The sequence below is a fragment of the Somniosus microcephalus genome, chromosome 3 (genome assembly GCF_052327205.1).
Source record: "Somniosus microcephalus isolate GS21.2 chromosome 3, FLI_Smic_1.0, whole genome shotgun sequence".
Classification (NCBI taxonomy): Eukaryota; Metazoa; Chordata; class Chondrichthyes; order Squaliformes; family Somniosidae; genus Somniosus; species Somniosus microcephalus.
In genome coordinates, this window is record NC_140989.1 from 44,040,900 (window position 1) to 44,058,072 (window position 17,173).

The following is a 17,173-nucleotide window of genomic DNA, read 5'->3' on the forward strand; positions in this document are numbered from 1 at the left end:
TAGTACATATAGTAAGGGGTTAAGAGTAACTATTCCTTGTCTCTCCCCCTTTTTAAAAAAAAAACAGTTTTACTGTTCTTTGTGAATTTGTGCATTTGCTACAATATGTCCTATAATAATTAAATGTCAATTTCCCAGTAACTATTTTGAAGAATTTTTCATGTTTTTAAAGCATATGATAAGCAGGCACATGGCAGATGAAATTTAACGCAGAGAAGTGTGAAGTGATTCATTTTGGTCGGAAGCGTGGGGCGACGTAATATAAACAAAATGGTATAATTTTAAATGGGGTACAGGAACATCGAGACCTGGGGGTGTACGTACACAAGTCTTTGAAGTGGGCAGGACAAGTTGAGAAGACTGTTAAAAAGACATACGGGATCCTTGGCTTTATAAATAGAGGAATGGAGTTCAAAAGCATGGAAGTTGTGCTAAAGCTTTATAAAACACTGGTTAAGCCACAGCTGAAGTACTGTGTTCAATTCTGGGCACCACACTTTAGGAAGGATGTCAGGAACTTGGAGAGGGTGCAGAGGAGATTTACTAGAATGGTACCAGGGAAAGACTTCAGTTACGGGGAGAGACTAGAGAAACTGGGTTTTTCCTCCTTGGAGCAGGAAAGGTTAAGGGGAGATTTGCTAGAAGTGTTCATCATCATGAACAATTCAGATAGGGTAAATAAGGGGAAGCTGTTTTCAGTGGCAGAAGACTTGGTAATCAGAGGACACAGATTTAAGGTCATTGACAAAAGAACCAGAGGCGACATGAGGGGGAAAAAATGTTTGCAGCGAGGTGTGATGATCTGGAATGCGCTGCCTGAAGGGTGGCGGAAGCAGATTCAGTAATAACTTTCAAAAGGGAATTGGATAAATATTTGAAGGGGAAACATTTGCAGGTCTATAGGGAAAGAGCAGGGGAGTGGGAATAATTGGATCGCCCTTTCAAACAGCAGCACAGACATGATGGGCCGAATGGCCTCCTTCTGTGCATTATCATTCCATGATTCTATTATGAGTTTTAGGTTAACCTATTGCTTGGTTTACATTTTTGACAGTTCTTCTATGGTTTGTTGAAAGATTGTACACATTTGTTCCAGAGTTTTGCAATGGAATTGGCTTTATATCTCCGCAATATCACAATATACTCTCTAACCTTGTGTTTTTATAGCATGTAATAAATTTTAATTTAATATATTGGATTTTACTCATTTGATAGCAAATATGATTGTCCTTTTGCTTCCTGTTGAAAATATTGATATTTTATACACACATGCATTTAAGACCAGCATCTTATAAAGGTTTCCCACAGTGCTGAAGTTGATGGGGCCTTTTCTATTCCATCTGTACAATGGGAAATGGGGGAGCCATTAGCAAGAGATTTCAATCCTGAGGTGTGAGTCATGATCTGATGCATTACTCCTACTGAATGCAGGCCTGGGAATAGAACACTTTTTTTGTTCCATTTTGGCTGTTTACTGTCAACATTGATGACTCAAAAAGCAGGAAAAGCATAACCAGGAATTAGAATAAATTCATTCTATGCTTCTTAAGCAATATGTATGATCATCAATCCAGAATGGTACCTTCGGCTATTCCAGTGTGAATTCTCCGCTAACCACGCGAGCTGTTCTTGCAGCATTCTTTGAGCGAGATTAGCAATCTAGTTCTGAATTGTGAGCAGTTTTGCACGGTGTACACATAACTACTGAGAATTTGTATGGGACTGCCCTGGGTTGATGTGACTTTGGATCCTTCAGACCATCAGAGAGAGAAGAAGCTTTCATCAACTTTGTTTGGGCCGTTGTGAAACCTGGGACTCAGCAGGCAGGATGATGCTGTTAATGCACTTAAATGAATGCAACTTGGCCATCTTTGGTAGGATAAAATAATTTCAAGTTTGACATTCCAATTGGTGTTTGTTTGCCTTGTATTAAAAGGAATTGATATTTCTAAGAAAATAAATCAGCGTGTTTGTACATTACACTAGATCAACTTTTATTAAAACCTCCAGTTCTCTACTGAAACATTAATAATTGTCATCGCACCAAAGCTCTTCTCGATCTTCCTTGCTGCAATGCTCCATCTCACCTTCAGTAAGCTCCCCACTGGAGTGGAGCTAATTTACAGAGCAAACGGGAAACTGTTCAACCTCCGTTGCCTCCAGTCCAGATCCAAGGTCGTCCCATCCTCCGTCGTCGAATTACAGTATGCAGATGACGCTTGCGTTTGCGCCCACTCTGAGGTCGAACTCCAAACTATCGTCGACACCTTCACCGAAGCGTACGAGAGCATGGGCCTTACACTAAACATCCGTGAGACAAAGGTCCTCTACCAACCTGCCCCAGCCACACAGTACTGCCCCCCCCCCCCCCCCCCCCCCCCAATTATCAAAATCTATGACAAGGCCTTGGATAACGTGGACCACTTTCCATACCCCGGGAGCCTACTCTCAACAAGGGCAGACGTCGACGATGAAGTCCAACACCGCCTTCAGTGTGCCAGTGCAGTCTTCGGTCGCCTGAGGAAGAGAGTGTTTGAAGACCAGGACCTCAAACCCGGCACTAAGCTCATGGTCTGCAGAGCAGCAGTGATACCCGCCCTGCTGTATGCCTCAGAGACATGGACCATGTGCAGCAGGCACCTCAAAGCACTGGAGAGGTACCACCAACGCTGCCTCTGCAAGATCCTGCAAATCCATTGGCAGGATAGGCGCACCAATGTCAGTGTTCTTGCTCAGGCCAACATCCCCAGCATCAAAGCTTTGACCACGCTCAATCAGCTCTGATGGACGGGTCACATTGTCCACATGCCTGATAGACTCCCAAAACAAGCGATCTACTCGGAGCTCCGGCATGGCAAGAGAGCCTCAGGTGGGCAGAGGAAAGGCTTCAAGGACACCCTCAAAGTCTCCTTGGAAAAAGTGTAACATCCCCACCGACACCTGGGAATCCCTGGCCCAAGACCGCACAAAGTGGAGGAGAAGCATCTGGGAAGGCGCCGAACACCTCGAGTCTCTTCGCCGGGAGCAAGCGCAAGGAGCGCACGTCTGCCCCCACATGTGACAGAGACTGTAGGTCCCGCATTGGACTCATCAGTCACCTGCAAACTCATTTTTAGTGTGGAAGCAAGTCATCCTCGGTTCCGAGGGACTGCCTAAGAAGAAGGGAAGAATTGTCCATTGAACAGAATGAATAGCCAGCAATTGGTTTTTCATTGGCTTTCTGAAGAGATTCTCAAAATGTAATAATATGTCTTATTTTGCACAGGGTGTTTAAACTGGCGCTTAATGATTAAGCTTCTAAAACTTAGAAGATCCAGCACAGGAAAGTTTGTTCTTCCCCCATTTTATTTGTTGATTTTGTGCCCGAGGTTCTCTGACCCTATTCTCGACGATTTTCTTTGAGTCAAAGTTAACCGCAATTTAATTTTCAAAATTAGAGTAAATGCCACAGATTTTTTAAATATAAATTGCTCAAATTTGAAAGTATTTAGAGTTGACTTTGTGACCGTGGCATTAATTGCTGCCTTTTTTTTGATTCACAGCAAAGATTGATCAAGAATCTAAGGAAGCTTTCTTGTCTGGAACTCACAAAAGGTAATTTTTTCAAACTTCTGATCATAAAGTAGAAAGCCCCTTACGTAAGCAAAATATTCTCCATCAATGTGCTGTTCAGAAGCAACTTCAGAATATATCAAGAATGAATTGGTATCTGGAAAAACATGCTCTTATTAATGAGTGCCTATTAACTGATGTTTATTGTGTCAAAGTTTACATGGGTTTGCAGGTGTAAGGGATCAGGGAGACTATTCTTTCCCTGTATCATTTATTGTACATCAGATATCCAAAATGAAATTCTTGTCTTGTGCTGCATCCAAGATTTGCTAATTGCTTTGAAGATCATATCAACTTTTAGTTCAAACACTGGTGCTATTTATCTTGGAAGACTTGGTTGTTGATGGCAACATTCCCGAACGTGGTAATATTGTGCTTCAATGAATGAAGGTTGGGATGAAAATTAGTTCACATTTTTTTGGACTTAATTGAACTGCATTGTGGAAAGACACAAGTTGGACATGTCAATTGAAATTATATGAAGTTATAGCATTCAGGCGGTCTGTTTGCCTTCCTCCTTCCTCCCTCCTCCCCTCTCAAGTTTCTTTTTTCTCTTCTCCTTACAATGGGATAACATGCCACAGGTGCTGGCAATCCTCCGATACTTCACTCTCCACCCATTTCTTACTAGGCGAGCCTACATCGTGAAGTGTTACCCTGCTATTAGGCCATGGGGACTTCACTACCAATCCCGATTCTGTCTTGGCCTGATGTCCGTTCACATGCTTTGCTGCCCAGTTAACGCAGCTGAAGTCAAATGTTGTCCCCTGCCTGACATTCACTAACTCAGAACAGACCAAAGATTTGACATGGGGCCACCCTGGTCTGTTACACTCAATAACACACCACACAACGCATGTACCCATTGAGTCCTTGTAAAGCCCCACTTGCAAACAGTTTGAGGCAGAGGCGAACTGCAAGAATGAACTGAGATAAAGTGGTTGATGGCAACTATTGCACAAGGCTGGTACTGGAGATGAATCCTCTGTCAATTAATTTTATGGTAAGACCCATCTAATAAACAAATGGATCCTGTGTTCAGTACCAGGTCTGTGATGGTTCTTTTTTTTCTTTTATTCCTCACCAACCAATCTGTTCCCCTTTCCCCTCTTTGGAGTGCAGACATCTTCTGGTACTTTGCTCAAGTGGCCATTATTCATTTAAGTCTTGACAGTGAGTGTTGGCAGATTATTTAACCTGGCCAGGGAGGAGGGACTACATTACAGCTGAGCCTGACCCTGACCCTATTCTCATATGTGCATTTCCAGCAGGGCTTATGGAATAGTGTTAAAGCGTGAGTACCCTGCTGGTTTTATTTTTATTTCTCTAACCCTAGCACTCTTATCACTACCTTGGTTGAGAAACAAGTAATTCAGAAGAAACTGAAGACAGTATCTCCCTGGTTTGCGTTACTCAGTTACTCACTAGGTTAAACTCACTGAGCTATTAGGGGGGGGGAGGATCTGTGCCGTTAGCAAATTTGAGGCAGAATGTTGATTTGGGGGGGGGGTCTCATCATCCCAAAAAGAGCTTCCTGCTCCTCATTACCATCCACTGCCTTCCACTCTCCCCTGCTGGTAGCATGTGCAGTTGCTGTGTGAGGTCATTGTATTAGGACGTAAAGTATGAAGGAAAGAAAAGCTTACATTTATGTAGCGCCATTCACGAAGTCCCAAAGCGCGTTACAACCAATGAAGTACTTTCGAAGTATAATCACTGTTGTAATGTAGGGAAACGCAGCAGCAAACAACAATGAGAATCTGTTTCAGTGACTTTGGTTGAGGGATAAATATTGGCCAGGACACCGGAGAGAACTCCCCTGCTCTTCGAATAGTGCCATGGGGTCTTTTACGTCCACCTGAGGCAAACGGGGTCTCAGTTAAACGGCACCTCCAATGGACTTGATTATGTGCTCAAGTCTATGGAGTGGGACTTGAACCCACAACCATCTGACTCAATTGAAAGTGCTTCCACTGAGCCAAGGCTTTCAACATTTAATGCCCTCCAAGATCAAGTAGCTGGTTGGCACTAATTTAATCTGATGTTCTAAGTAGCCACTTGGGCATGGTAAATGCCAGGGAGTTACTGCCTGTACATTCATAACATAAGAACTAGGAGCAAGAATAGGCCACTTGGCCCCTCAAGCCTGCTCCGCCATTCAATAAGATCATGGCTGATCTGGGGCTCAAAGCCACTTCCCCGCCCGCTCCCCATAACCCTTCACTCCCTTATCTTGCAAAAATGTGCCTATCTCCACCTTGAATGTATTTAATGACCCAGCCTCCACAGCTCCCTGGGGCAGAGAATTCCACAGATTTATGACCCTCTTGAGAGAAGAAATTCCTCCTCATCTCAGTTCTAAAAGGGCGATCCTTTATTCTAAAACTGTGCCCCCGCATTCTAGATTTCCCCACGAGGGGAAACATCCTCTCTGCATTTACCTTGTCGAGCCCCCTCTGTATCTTATGTTTCAATAAGATCACCTCTCATTCTTCTAAATTCCAATGAGTATAGGCCCAGCCTGCTCAACCTTTCCTCATAAGTCAACCCCCTCATCTCTGGAATTAACCTAGTGAATCGTCTCTGAACTGCCTCCAATGCAAGTATATCCTTCCTTTAAATAAGGAGACCAAAACTGTACGCAGTACTCAAGGTGTGGTCTCGCCAATACCCTGTACAGTTGTAGCAGGACTTCCCTGTTTATATTCCAACCCCTTTGAAATAAAGGTCAATATTCCATTTGCCTTTTTGATTACTTGCTGTACTTGCATGCCAACTTTTTGTGTTTCATGCACAAGGACCCCCAGGTCCCTCTGAACTGTAGCATTTTGTAATCTCTCTCCATTTAAATAATTTGCTTTTCTTTTTTTCCTGCCAAAGTGGATAACCTTGCACTTTGCCACATTATACCCCATCTGCCAAATGTTTGCCCACTCACTTAGCCTGTCTGTATCCCTTTGCAGGTTCTTTGAGTCCTCTGCACAACTTGCTTTCCCACCCATCTTTGTATCATCTGCAAACTTGGCTACATTACACTCGGTCCCTTCATTCAAGTCATTAATGTAGATTGTAAACAGTTGAGGCCCCAGCACCGATCCCTGTGGAACCCCACTAGTTATCGTTTGCCAACCGGAAAATGACCCATTTATCCTGACTTTCTGCTAGGCAGCCAATTCTCTCTTTATGCTAATATATTACCCCCAATTACGTGAGTTCTTATGCAGTAACCTTTTATGTGGCACCTTATCGAATGCCTTCTGGAAAATCTAAATACACCACATCCACTGGTTTACCTTTGTCCACCCTGCTCATTACTTCCTCAAAGAACTCCAAGTTTGTTAAACATGATTTCCCTTTCATAAAACCACGCCGACTCTGCTTGACTGCATTATGATTTTCCAAATGCCCTGCTACTGCTTCCTTAATGAAGGACTCCAGCATTTTCCCAACGACAGATGTTAGGCTAACTGGTCTACAGTTTCCTGCTTTCTGTCTCCCTCCTTTCTTAAGTAGGGGTGTTACATTTGCGGTTTTCCAATCCGCTTGGACCTCTCCAGAGTCCAGGGAATTTTGGTATATTGCAACCAATGCATCCACTATCTCTGCAGCCACTTCTTTTAAGACCCTGGGATGCAGGCCATCTGGTCCAGGGGACTTGTCATCTTTTAGTCCCATTATTTTACCAAGTATTATTTCCTTAGTGATGGTGATTGTCTTTAGTTCCCCCCTCCCTGTGGCCCCTTGATTATCCTTTATTGGGATGTTGCTAGTGTCTTCTACCGTGAAGACAGATACAAAATATTTGTTCAGAGTCTCTGCCATTTCCCCATTCCCCAGTCTCATCCTCTAAGGGACCAACGTTTACTTTAGCTACCCTCTTCCTTTTCATATTCGTGTAGAAGCTCTTACTATCTGTTTTAATGTTTTTTGCTAGTTTACTCTCATAATTCATCTCTCTCTTTTTAGTCATCCTTTGCTGGTTTTTAAAAATTTCCCAATCCTCTGGTCTCCCACCATTCCTTGCCTGTTGCATTAATCTGCCTTCATGAGATGAGGGACAAGGGTGAAATATAATAAGGAATAGTTTAAGAAAAAACATAGCTATATAAATATTGGAGAGGAGGGTAGAGAAAGGAGAGAGAAAGATTGAGACACTGAGCTAATCAGAGTGAGCCTTCAGAGGAAATTTGTACTTTGTATGCTGTAGCATAGACAGTTCAAACAGAATGAATACATGAAATGGCTGGGTTAAAAATCAGATAACCATGATAGATCAGTCGGCAGCTGTCCTACTGGCTCCATGGTTAATATGTTGAAGATTTATCACAAATGTTTTGCATGGCTCCATTACAATGCGAAGGAGATCAGACAAACTACTGTAGATGGGTACAACAGTTGTGACTCTAACTGTTTTTCTTTGTTTGTTCCTGGGTGGGGGAAATTTTATGTATTTAAAAAAAAAACTCTTTATGGGGTTACTTTGGTAAGGAAGAAGCAAGTTTTTTTTTAAAAGCGCAATTCTCAAATACAGAAAGCATGAGGGCTATCCAATGTTACTTTCTATGTATTTGAGCCAGAATGATCAAGCACCAACACCTGAGCTCATTAATACAGATCGTTCACTGCAGTAAAATGCTCATTTCTATTCCTCCCCCCCCACTGCCTCCCCTCGTTTCGACCCACCTCATTCAAAATATGGTGTCCAGATTGAATTTGGAACAGGAATGTTCTGACTGTTGAAGACGGTGGTTTTTATTGGGATGCAACAACTGATAATTTTCCAATTTTCGTTCCCATGAATTCACTCTGGTAAATGGTTAAAATGTCCAAATAGATAATTTAAGAGGCCACTGGGCTATGAATAGCACAGCAGGTTGGGGTGGTAGATGAACAGAGATTTATATGATGCTGACAGGCGGTGATTTTAAACCTACTCGCTCAGCAGAAACCTGGCGGGAGGGCAGTTAAAATCGCCCTGGCTCTTACCTGCCCGAAAGCCGCCATGATTGCAACGTCTGCAATTTTAACCAGCTCTCCTGAGCAGGCAGCAAGGGCACATGCCCGGAGCCAACAGGGTCCTCCTTTACATATGCATGTTGCAGTCTGATGACATCATTGAGACCCGACTGTAATTTTACCTCGGGCCTGAGCGGGGAATCCACCTGGAGTTAAAATCGGGGCCTAAGCCTCTGGGATGCTCCTTGTGGGCAATTGTTGTGGTGTTAGCCACATGGTCACTGATGGAATAAGCAAGAGCAGATAGTTGAAGAACAATTGGATTAGTTTGAAGGCGAAAATGTTGGTAATGTTTCAAGATGTTGGAAAGACATTCTGAAATAAAAATCATGTGGAAAATTTAAAAAAAATATCAGTGAGAAGTGTGAGATTATAAAAGGAGTTTGGATTTTGCAATGCCCAGAGAGAAATGGAACATGTATAAAAAAAAGTTACCAAGGAAAACCATTAAAGTGGACAGTACAAATGGGTACAGGGAGCAATTAGACATGCTTGTGGCGAGACAAGAAATTGTGGGATAGAGTGAGAAGAGAGGTTGATCAGTCAAGAAGGGTGGGCTTACTGACTTCAATAACTTTCAGTACCTAAATATTATTCTTGTTACTCAAGGGGAAAAATTGCTGCTGCTTTGCTGAAGGACAAGTCTTGGGTTGGAAATGGAGCAGTTTATGTCCCTAATGTAATTCAGTATCATCTCACAAAATCCTCACTGAAAATGAAAAGAAGTTATGAAGTTAGCCAAATTGCAATGTTTGCTTGCTGTAGTAGGATAATTACATGAACAGCATCAGTATATTTTCTCTCTCAATCTTTTCAGACTATAAGCTACAGAACATAGAATTATGAAAACTCCCCAATGATCACTTTGTTTATATTTTATTTTATTTTCTTCATGTTAGAAAAAGAGGATTGAATTTGCAACAGTTCCAGACATGATCCTTTAATCCTTAATGTTTTTTTAATTGCCTCCTCCCCTATGTCTTAATTGCCTCTACTGTCCTCGGTGTGCATTACACACAATAATCAAGTAAAACCTAAATGTATGCTTGTAAGGCGGGATGTAATTTAGGGGAAAAGAATCCCTATCCGTCTGTGTTCTCCTGCCATACTGTTCTGGCAGTACATATCATAACTTGCCATTTGAATCTCTGCCTTCCAACTTGCTGCAGGTCGTCCATTGTATTGTATAATTATTATATGATAATTATCTACATTGAACTTGTGTTTTGGATCAATTCTGCTTTGAACTTTAACCAAAGTGCTGAAAATGAGAACTAATAAGGTATGATGGTTGCTGAGATTCAAGCAGTGATTCTGATGGCCAAACCAAAAAGAAATCAAATTACTTAAAATTGTTTTTAAACGAATCCCTTTTAAACCTTATTAAAGAGCATTATCTTTATCCTTGTGGCTCAGAGACCTTGTAAGTCTGTTTTGTGTTCTTTTTATATACTATAAACACTGAAGAAAGGCAATGCTTCTGCTTTCAAAATAAGTAGAGGACAAGAGCTGAGCATGGAGAGATTTCACTCTGGTTTGAATTGCCTTTCTGTTATCCATAAAGTTATAAGTAATAAGATCAAATGTATGCTTAAGAATTATGTGCGTCACTTTGGTATGTCACCATGAAAATGTAGATTCTTTTAGTAAGGTTGTCACAAAATAATTACAGATGAGGGCCTTTCACTTTTTTATTGTCTTATTCGTTCTCGGGATGTGGGTATCGCTGGCATTTATTGCCCATCCCTAGTTGAGAAGGTGGAAGTGGGCTAACTTTGTTTGACTGCAGTCCTTCTTTAAGTTGATTTGATACAACTGGATGGCTTGCTGGGCCATTTCAGCGGGCAGTTCAGCATCAACCAAGTTACTGTGGAACTGCATCAGCTTTGGTTTCCAGATTTTTTTTGTTGGCTAAATTCAAATTCTCAATATGCCATGGTGAGATTTGAACTTGCATTCTCTGGATTACTAGTCTGGTAACATAACCAGTGATGTGCCATCAATAATTCAAAGACAAGAAGTTAAAGGATTCAACTGAAGGCTTTTAATCGCTAAGAACATTGCACGTCATTCCACATCGGATTCGTCTGGCAGAATGACTCATACAGTTCTTGAGACCTTTATATGACAAAAGACAGGGGCGGAGCCAATACACACAATAGGGGAAAAGGGGGCGGTACACACAATACAATGCAGGTAAAACACAGGGGCTGATGACATATTTCATCACAACCAGTACACTACTGCACTCATGACATCCATCCATCCAGAGTGATGCTAATGTCCATCCATTGTAGCAGCTAGTTGTTTCTTAAATGGGTTTTTGCATCCTTCACACTATCAGGAAATTAATTCTACATGTTGATCACTCTTTGTGAAGATGAATTTCTTGACATCAGTCCTAAAATTACCTTTTACTAAGTTGAACTTCGTTCTAATCCCACAATTTAATTGAAAGTAATATTCTGGCTTAACTTTTTAATAGCCTGTAACAATCTGGTATACCTCTAAGATTACCTCCCGGATATTTCCTACCCAAGCCAAAAAGCCCCTAGTCTTTCTATGTGATTCTGACCACTGACGAATCGGCCTTGAGGCTATTTTCTGCACTACCTACTCTGCTTGAATATCTCTATCATTTCTTAGTAACCAGAACTGGATGCAATATTCCAGGTATGATCTGACCAGAGCACTATGTTCTCTGGCATATGCTCATTAATCTTTTAAATGCTCAGATTACTGCTTGTTTTCCACTTTAGGCAATGTTTCGCAGTTGTACAGTTTAGAAATCTACTCTCAAAAAAAAAAAAAAAAAAAAAAAAAAACTTTAGGTTATTTTATTTGAGACTAACTTGTGGAATGAATGATTAAAGGAGTGTGGCTTATCGATTCTCACTTTTTGATAATCTTCAGACATCCTTAATCGCAGCAATTCTTTGTGCTCATCAAGGTGAAGGATGTTGGCACAATAAGTTTCAAGCAGCTTGAAATGTTTTTTGTCTTAATACTCCTGTGAAGCACCTTGGGACATAGAAACATAGAAGATAGGAGCAGGAGTAGGCCATTCGGCCCTTTGAGCCTGCTCCGCCATTCAATGAGATCATGGCTGATCATCCAAATTCAGTACCTGGTCCCTGCCTTCTCCCCATATCCCTTGATCCCTTTAGCCTTAAGAAATATATCCAACTCTTTCTTGAATATACTTAATGAACTGGCCTCCACCGCCCTCTGTGGCAGAGAATTCCACAGGTTCACCACTCTCTGGGTGAAGAAATTCCTCCTCCATTTCAGTCCTAAATGGCTTACCCCTTATCCTTAGACTATGACCCCTGGTTCTGGACTCCCCGGCCATCAGAAACATCCTTCCTGCATCTAGTCTGTCCAGGCCTGACAGAATTTTATAGGTTTCGATGAGATCCCCTCTCAATCTTCTAAACTCCAGTGAGTATAAGCCCAATCGACACAATCTCTCCTCATACGTCATTCCTGCCATCCCAGGTATCAGCCTGGTGAATCTTCGCTGCACTCCTTCCATGACAAGAGCGTCCTTCCTCAGGTAAGGCGACCAAAACTGCACACAATACTCAAGGTGCGGTCTCACCAAGGCCCTGTACAACTGCAGCAAGACATCCTTGTTCTTGTACTCGAACCCTCTTGCTATGAAGGCCAACATACCATTTGCCTTCTTAACCGCCTGCTGCACCTGCATGCTTACCTTCAGCGACTGGTGCACAAGAACACCCAGGTCTCTTTGCACTTCCCCTTCTCCCAATCTATTGCCATTCAAATAATAATCTGCCTTCCTGTTTTTGCCACCAAAGTGGATAACCTCACATTTATCCACATTATAGTGCATTTGCCATGTTTCTGCCCAATCACCCAACCTGTCCAAATCGTGCTGGAGCTTCACGACATCGACGTTTCACTATGTTAAATGCACGATATAAATACGTTGTTGTTGTTGTTTGTATCAAGTCCATTGTCAGGTATAGCACGACCCCGACATCAGGGCATCACCTACTGCACCAGTATGATATCTTTTCCATTTCCAAAAGCAACTATCCTTCGGCCTATCTGTGTGATGTTGCCTATTAGCAACAGTTTTGTTCCAAACACAAATCATTCATCTTAATATTTTTGCTGATTTTAGAAGATGGATTTAGACAGCCCAAACTCTTAACTTTCTAATGTGCATCCTGTGTTTCAACCTCATTTACAGCTTTTAAAGTTCCCACCTCTTTTTTGATTGTCCTCTTACTGCTATTAGTATTAAAATACTGAGCCTTCAGTTGAATACTGTTGCTACTTTCTGATTTTCTAATAATTCCACACCACTCATCCCCTAAAGGACCTATTTAATATAGAACATAATAGGTCTATCTTAAAAAAATTAATAAAAAGCTGTCGTCTATGGAAATAGGTTAAGAAAAAAAAAACCCTTGTTAAACATAATCAATCTTTGCAATGCCTCTTATCTCTACTAATGCTTACTTTAATTATCCACAACTACCTTTATTATGAATATCATTCCTCACTTTTTGTTGACCTTGTTTAGCTACTTTGGTTGAGAGCTTGTTGGGTTTTACTTTTTACATATCCTTAGTATGGTCTTTCAAGGTCCATTTTTCTCATTTATTTATTTGTTTACATTTCACATTTGAACTTGAAAGAGTGCAGAAGCAAACACAGAACTTCTGAGTTTGCTATGAGGACCAGTTGAGAAAAGAAGAGGCTCCAAGACAGTTAGGAATTGACCAAATTGATCTATGCATTTCTGGAAAAAGAAGAAATGGATGGATATAACAGCACGGATTTTGCTCTCGGCGGCAAACAAATGGCACTTGCCCTTGCCCACAGACTTTCTGTGGGCTTTTACACTGGAACATGCGGTTATTAGAGAGCCAAAACAGTGCGGCGCCCTCTACAGGGGATCTGGGACCTGTGTGAATAGGGCAAGGAACTGTGCATCTCCTTAACCAATCGGATTACTGAGATACGCATAGGCTAAACCAGGAAGTGTAAGTTAGAATAGTTAATTCCATGTCAAATTATGTACAGAAAGTGAAATAGAGAGGGAAAAAAGATGGGATTGAGAGAGAGATAAAAAAAGACGGAAAGAAAAAGTAAAAAATATTATTTCTTTTTTTTAAATCTCCAATTAAAATCTGAAGGAATGAGACTCCACACTTGTAAAAGTTAATTTTCAGTGCCAGAGAGTTTGTTTGGCAGTAATTAAGACTTATCATGCCATAAAAAGTCACTTACACTTGAATGGACAAGCCGTAACTTATTCTGATGTGTTTAATGAGTATCTAGTGGGTAAGTACAGCGACTTCACGCCACTGCATGTGTTTCACTGCTGAGTCTCTTGACAAGATACCGGTATAGTGAAGCTTCTGGAGGAGCAGGACAGCACGGACAGCAACTTTCTAATTTCCGTGTTTAACTGCGATGTATTTGTTCTCATACTTGGTGCGGCCACTGGTAGTTACTGTTTGATTTACTCTTCAATAATGGTGAGCACTGATGTCCTCACCTTTATTTTTACCACAGAATCCGGGCCATTAATATGAACAGTAGGTGGAGTTGACCTGCAAAAATAGTTGGCTTTGTTGGACTTCGCATTTAACTATTATGGGGGTTGGGGGGAGGGGGATCATTTGTAATTGTAATCCTCCACAGCTTCAAATTTGCTTTTCCAAAATATTGTGACTCTGTATTGTTAGCCTTAAAATGTTAAATCCAATTATATAATGGCCTCAAACTTTATTGCCAACCAACCAACTTAAAAGTTAATGGAGTAGAATTCACCTTGGCCAGTAACACTAAACGTGCGATATCGCATCGGCCACTTGTTATACACCCTGCTTGATGGTCAGTTGTATTGCAGTCGGGGCGGGGACAGGAGTATTACAGGCAGCTACTACGATACTGCACGTTTAGCACCAATGCCCAAAACACATTTCTGCCCCAATATGTCCTAGTACTGCATCTCTGATGCATTTGTTCTCCTACTTGGTTTTGCATGTAATTGGTGACCACCTCCTTTATGGAATTGCTTGAAACCCTGTTTTTTTTTCTGGTGTCTCTGCTTTATCTCTAGATTATTAAAATCCTTGCAGCATGTTATTTTCCTAAACAGTTCCTATCTATCATTGATACTCAGTAGTACTTGCCAATTATTTTATCCTGTAATTTTGGATTTTTGCCTACATTACTTAGACTTTCTTTCCATTTGCTATTTAATTCACTCTATTGACGCATATTATTTGCACCTTTATCATTAGCGACAGTCCTCTGCCTAATTTATAGGCATATTTTTCTGGAAAAAATATTTAGTGCATGTCGTAAATTTGATGTTCCTATACATTAAGAAATGTTTGGCATAATGTGTTGGACCACCAATACCCAGTGCCATGCTTCACTAATCTGAATTCCTAATTTTTCAATTATTGAAACCAAATGGAGGAGTCACGGAGTCACATTTGTGCTTCTCCTAATAGTTAGAACAAGAGCAGTGTTTGATGGAGAGCTGAATTCATCTACGCCAGGAATTTCTTTGGGATTCTCCCGATTGTTTGCCATAACTTTGGTAACAGATCAGTGGAAACCCTGGATAGACACATTATCGAGGGCCCGGAGTTTGCGGTCCTGATGCTGGCGAACTGGCAGCGTTTGCCGTTATTTCGCCTTTGAAACTAACCACAACTTCAGGATTTAGCGAATGCACAGCCTAACGCGGAAATCCTGAAGTTGCGGTCTGTCATTCACTGCTCCTCCACAGGCTGTGCTGTGTCCCCGCCTCTCCCCTCCCCCCCCCATTGACAAACACATCGCCAGCAATCAGTGTAATCTGTCAAATCCTGGAAACTGATGAAAACTACAGCTCTTCCGCGGTAATACCGCTGTTAAATACCCCATTAAAGGTTAGACCCCTTTGGATTAGGTGTAACTGGTGTTTTAACAGCCTATTGACTGCTAAATAAAGGTTATGGCCCTGGAAAAACTAATTTAAATTTTGTGGAGTGTCAAATTTATCCATTTTTTTTTAATAAAAAAAAAAAAAATTTCAAGCAACTTTTATATAAAAAAAAAAAAAAAAAAATTTGTTCCTTTATTTCACGTTTGCCTTTTCCCCATGTGTGAGCCCCAATCTTTGTTTTGCTCTCTCCAGCATTTTTAAAAAGTTAGAATCAAAGGAGCTTACCCACTTCCTGGTTCGCTGTCTGTGAGAATTCTACGTTTTGATTGGCTGCTTAAACAGCTTGTTGACCTCACAGCAGCTCTTCGCTGGGAATCCCCATTAACTTGCGTTGATTTCAATTACACGTCGGAAAACCCGAACTTCTCGCCGCAGAGATCACGCGCTCTTTGTGGGACGCTTTCTTCGGGGTCCAACGGCGAACGCCTTTGCTTCGCCGCCGACCGCAAATTCTGGGCCAAGGTTTCTGCCGATCTTCCACCACAGTTACAGCGGCCAATTGGGAGAAGCCCCAAGGTGCCGCTCTCCCTCTGGAACGCAAGGGCTGGATGGTCCAGTAAGTCCAGAAAAGGGAGAAAGTAGGAAAATATTTCTGAATCTTGATGCTTTGTGTGAAAAGCAAACTTTGAAAATAGGCACTGGAGATTTTTTATTTTTTTTTTTAAAAAGAGAAGGGACATTAAAATCAATTGGCTTGCAAGGCAAAAATTCGAGCTGTTTTGATTTCACTTTTGTTGAAGTAACAATGTCGTGCCGTCTCCTAATATGTAGGGGATGGTTACCAAGGAAAATAAACAGTCAGCCAGACTGTCAGATAGTGTTGAGTGAGATTGCTGCAGTTGCATAGGAACATAGAAAACAGGAGTTAGCCATCCATCCCCTCGATCCTGTTCCACCATTCAGTTAGATCATGGCTGATCTGTACTTCAACTCCATTTACCCCGCCTTTGTCTTTGAAATCAGCTAATTTCTTTTTATTTCTAGCATCAACTTTATTAACCGACTTTTTATAACTGGCCTGAAATTTCAGTTTAGGGATGCTTGTCACTTAGGTCAATCACAAAAGGAACTTGAACAGTGATAAAGTCCGTGCTGTATATTAGAATCGCCAACAGAACATAGCATGGCACTCTTCCTGCTTGGTGTTGCATGCTCCTTGAAACTCCTGAATTATTCAAGCCCCACTTTGACAATGCCAGGGGGAAATTGCCGCGAGTGATGTAAAATTATGCTGTAGATGGAAGGAATATGCGGAGAAATGTTCCCTCGTCTTGTCTGTAATACTTCTTTCCCCCATGCTATCATTTCTATCTCATGTCTTCGTAAATCCAGTGGATTTGTCCTCGCCCATTCCTCCTCTATGGTTAATAGTTGCACCCTGTTTAAAAACTCAGGAAGATGAAAAATTATGCAATAGGTTTTAAATTAAAAATGGATAAATATTTTACAGCAGGCATGAACTGTGTGAAGTGGTGAAGGACTGACTTAAATGTGAAATGTTTAAGCCGAAAGAGTTGAAGTGTGAAATTCATGCACAGCACTTGTGAAGAGATAAGAAGGGCA

The 17,173-nt window shown here is 41.4% G+C and overlaps 1 protein-coding gene across 2 annotated transcripts in view; it reads left to right on the top strand.

Annotated features, from left to right (window-relative positions):
- The window catches only part of fmn2b (formin 2b), a 583,001-nt gene that overhangs the window by 470,266 nt on the left and 95,562 nt on the right, over positions 1-17,173 (top strand). For both annotated transcript variants that reach the window (XM_085980275.1, XM_085980276.1), the window contains exon 16: positions 3,543-3,594. In XM_085980275.1, coding sequence (XP_085836401.1) covers positions 3,543-3,594 — 52 coding nt within the window. The remainder of the gene's footprint in view (positions 1-3,542; positions 3,595-17,173) is intronic.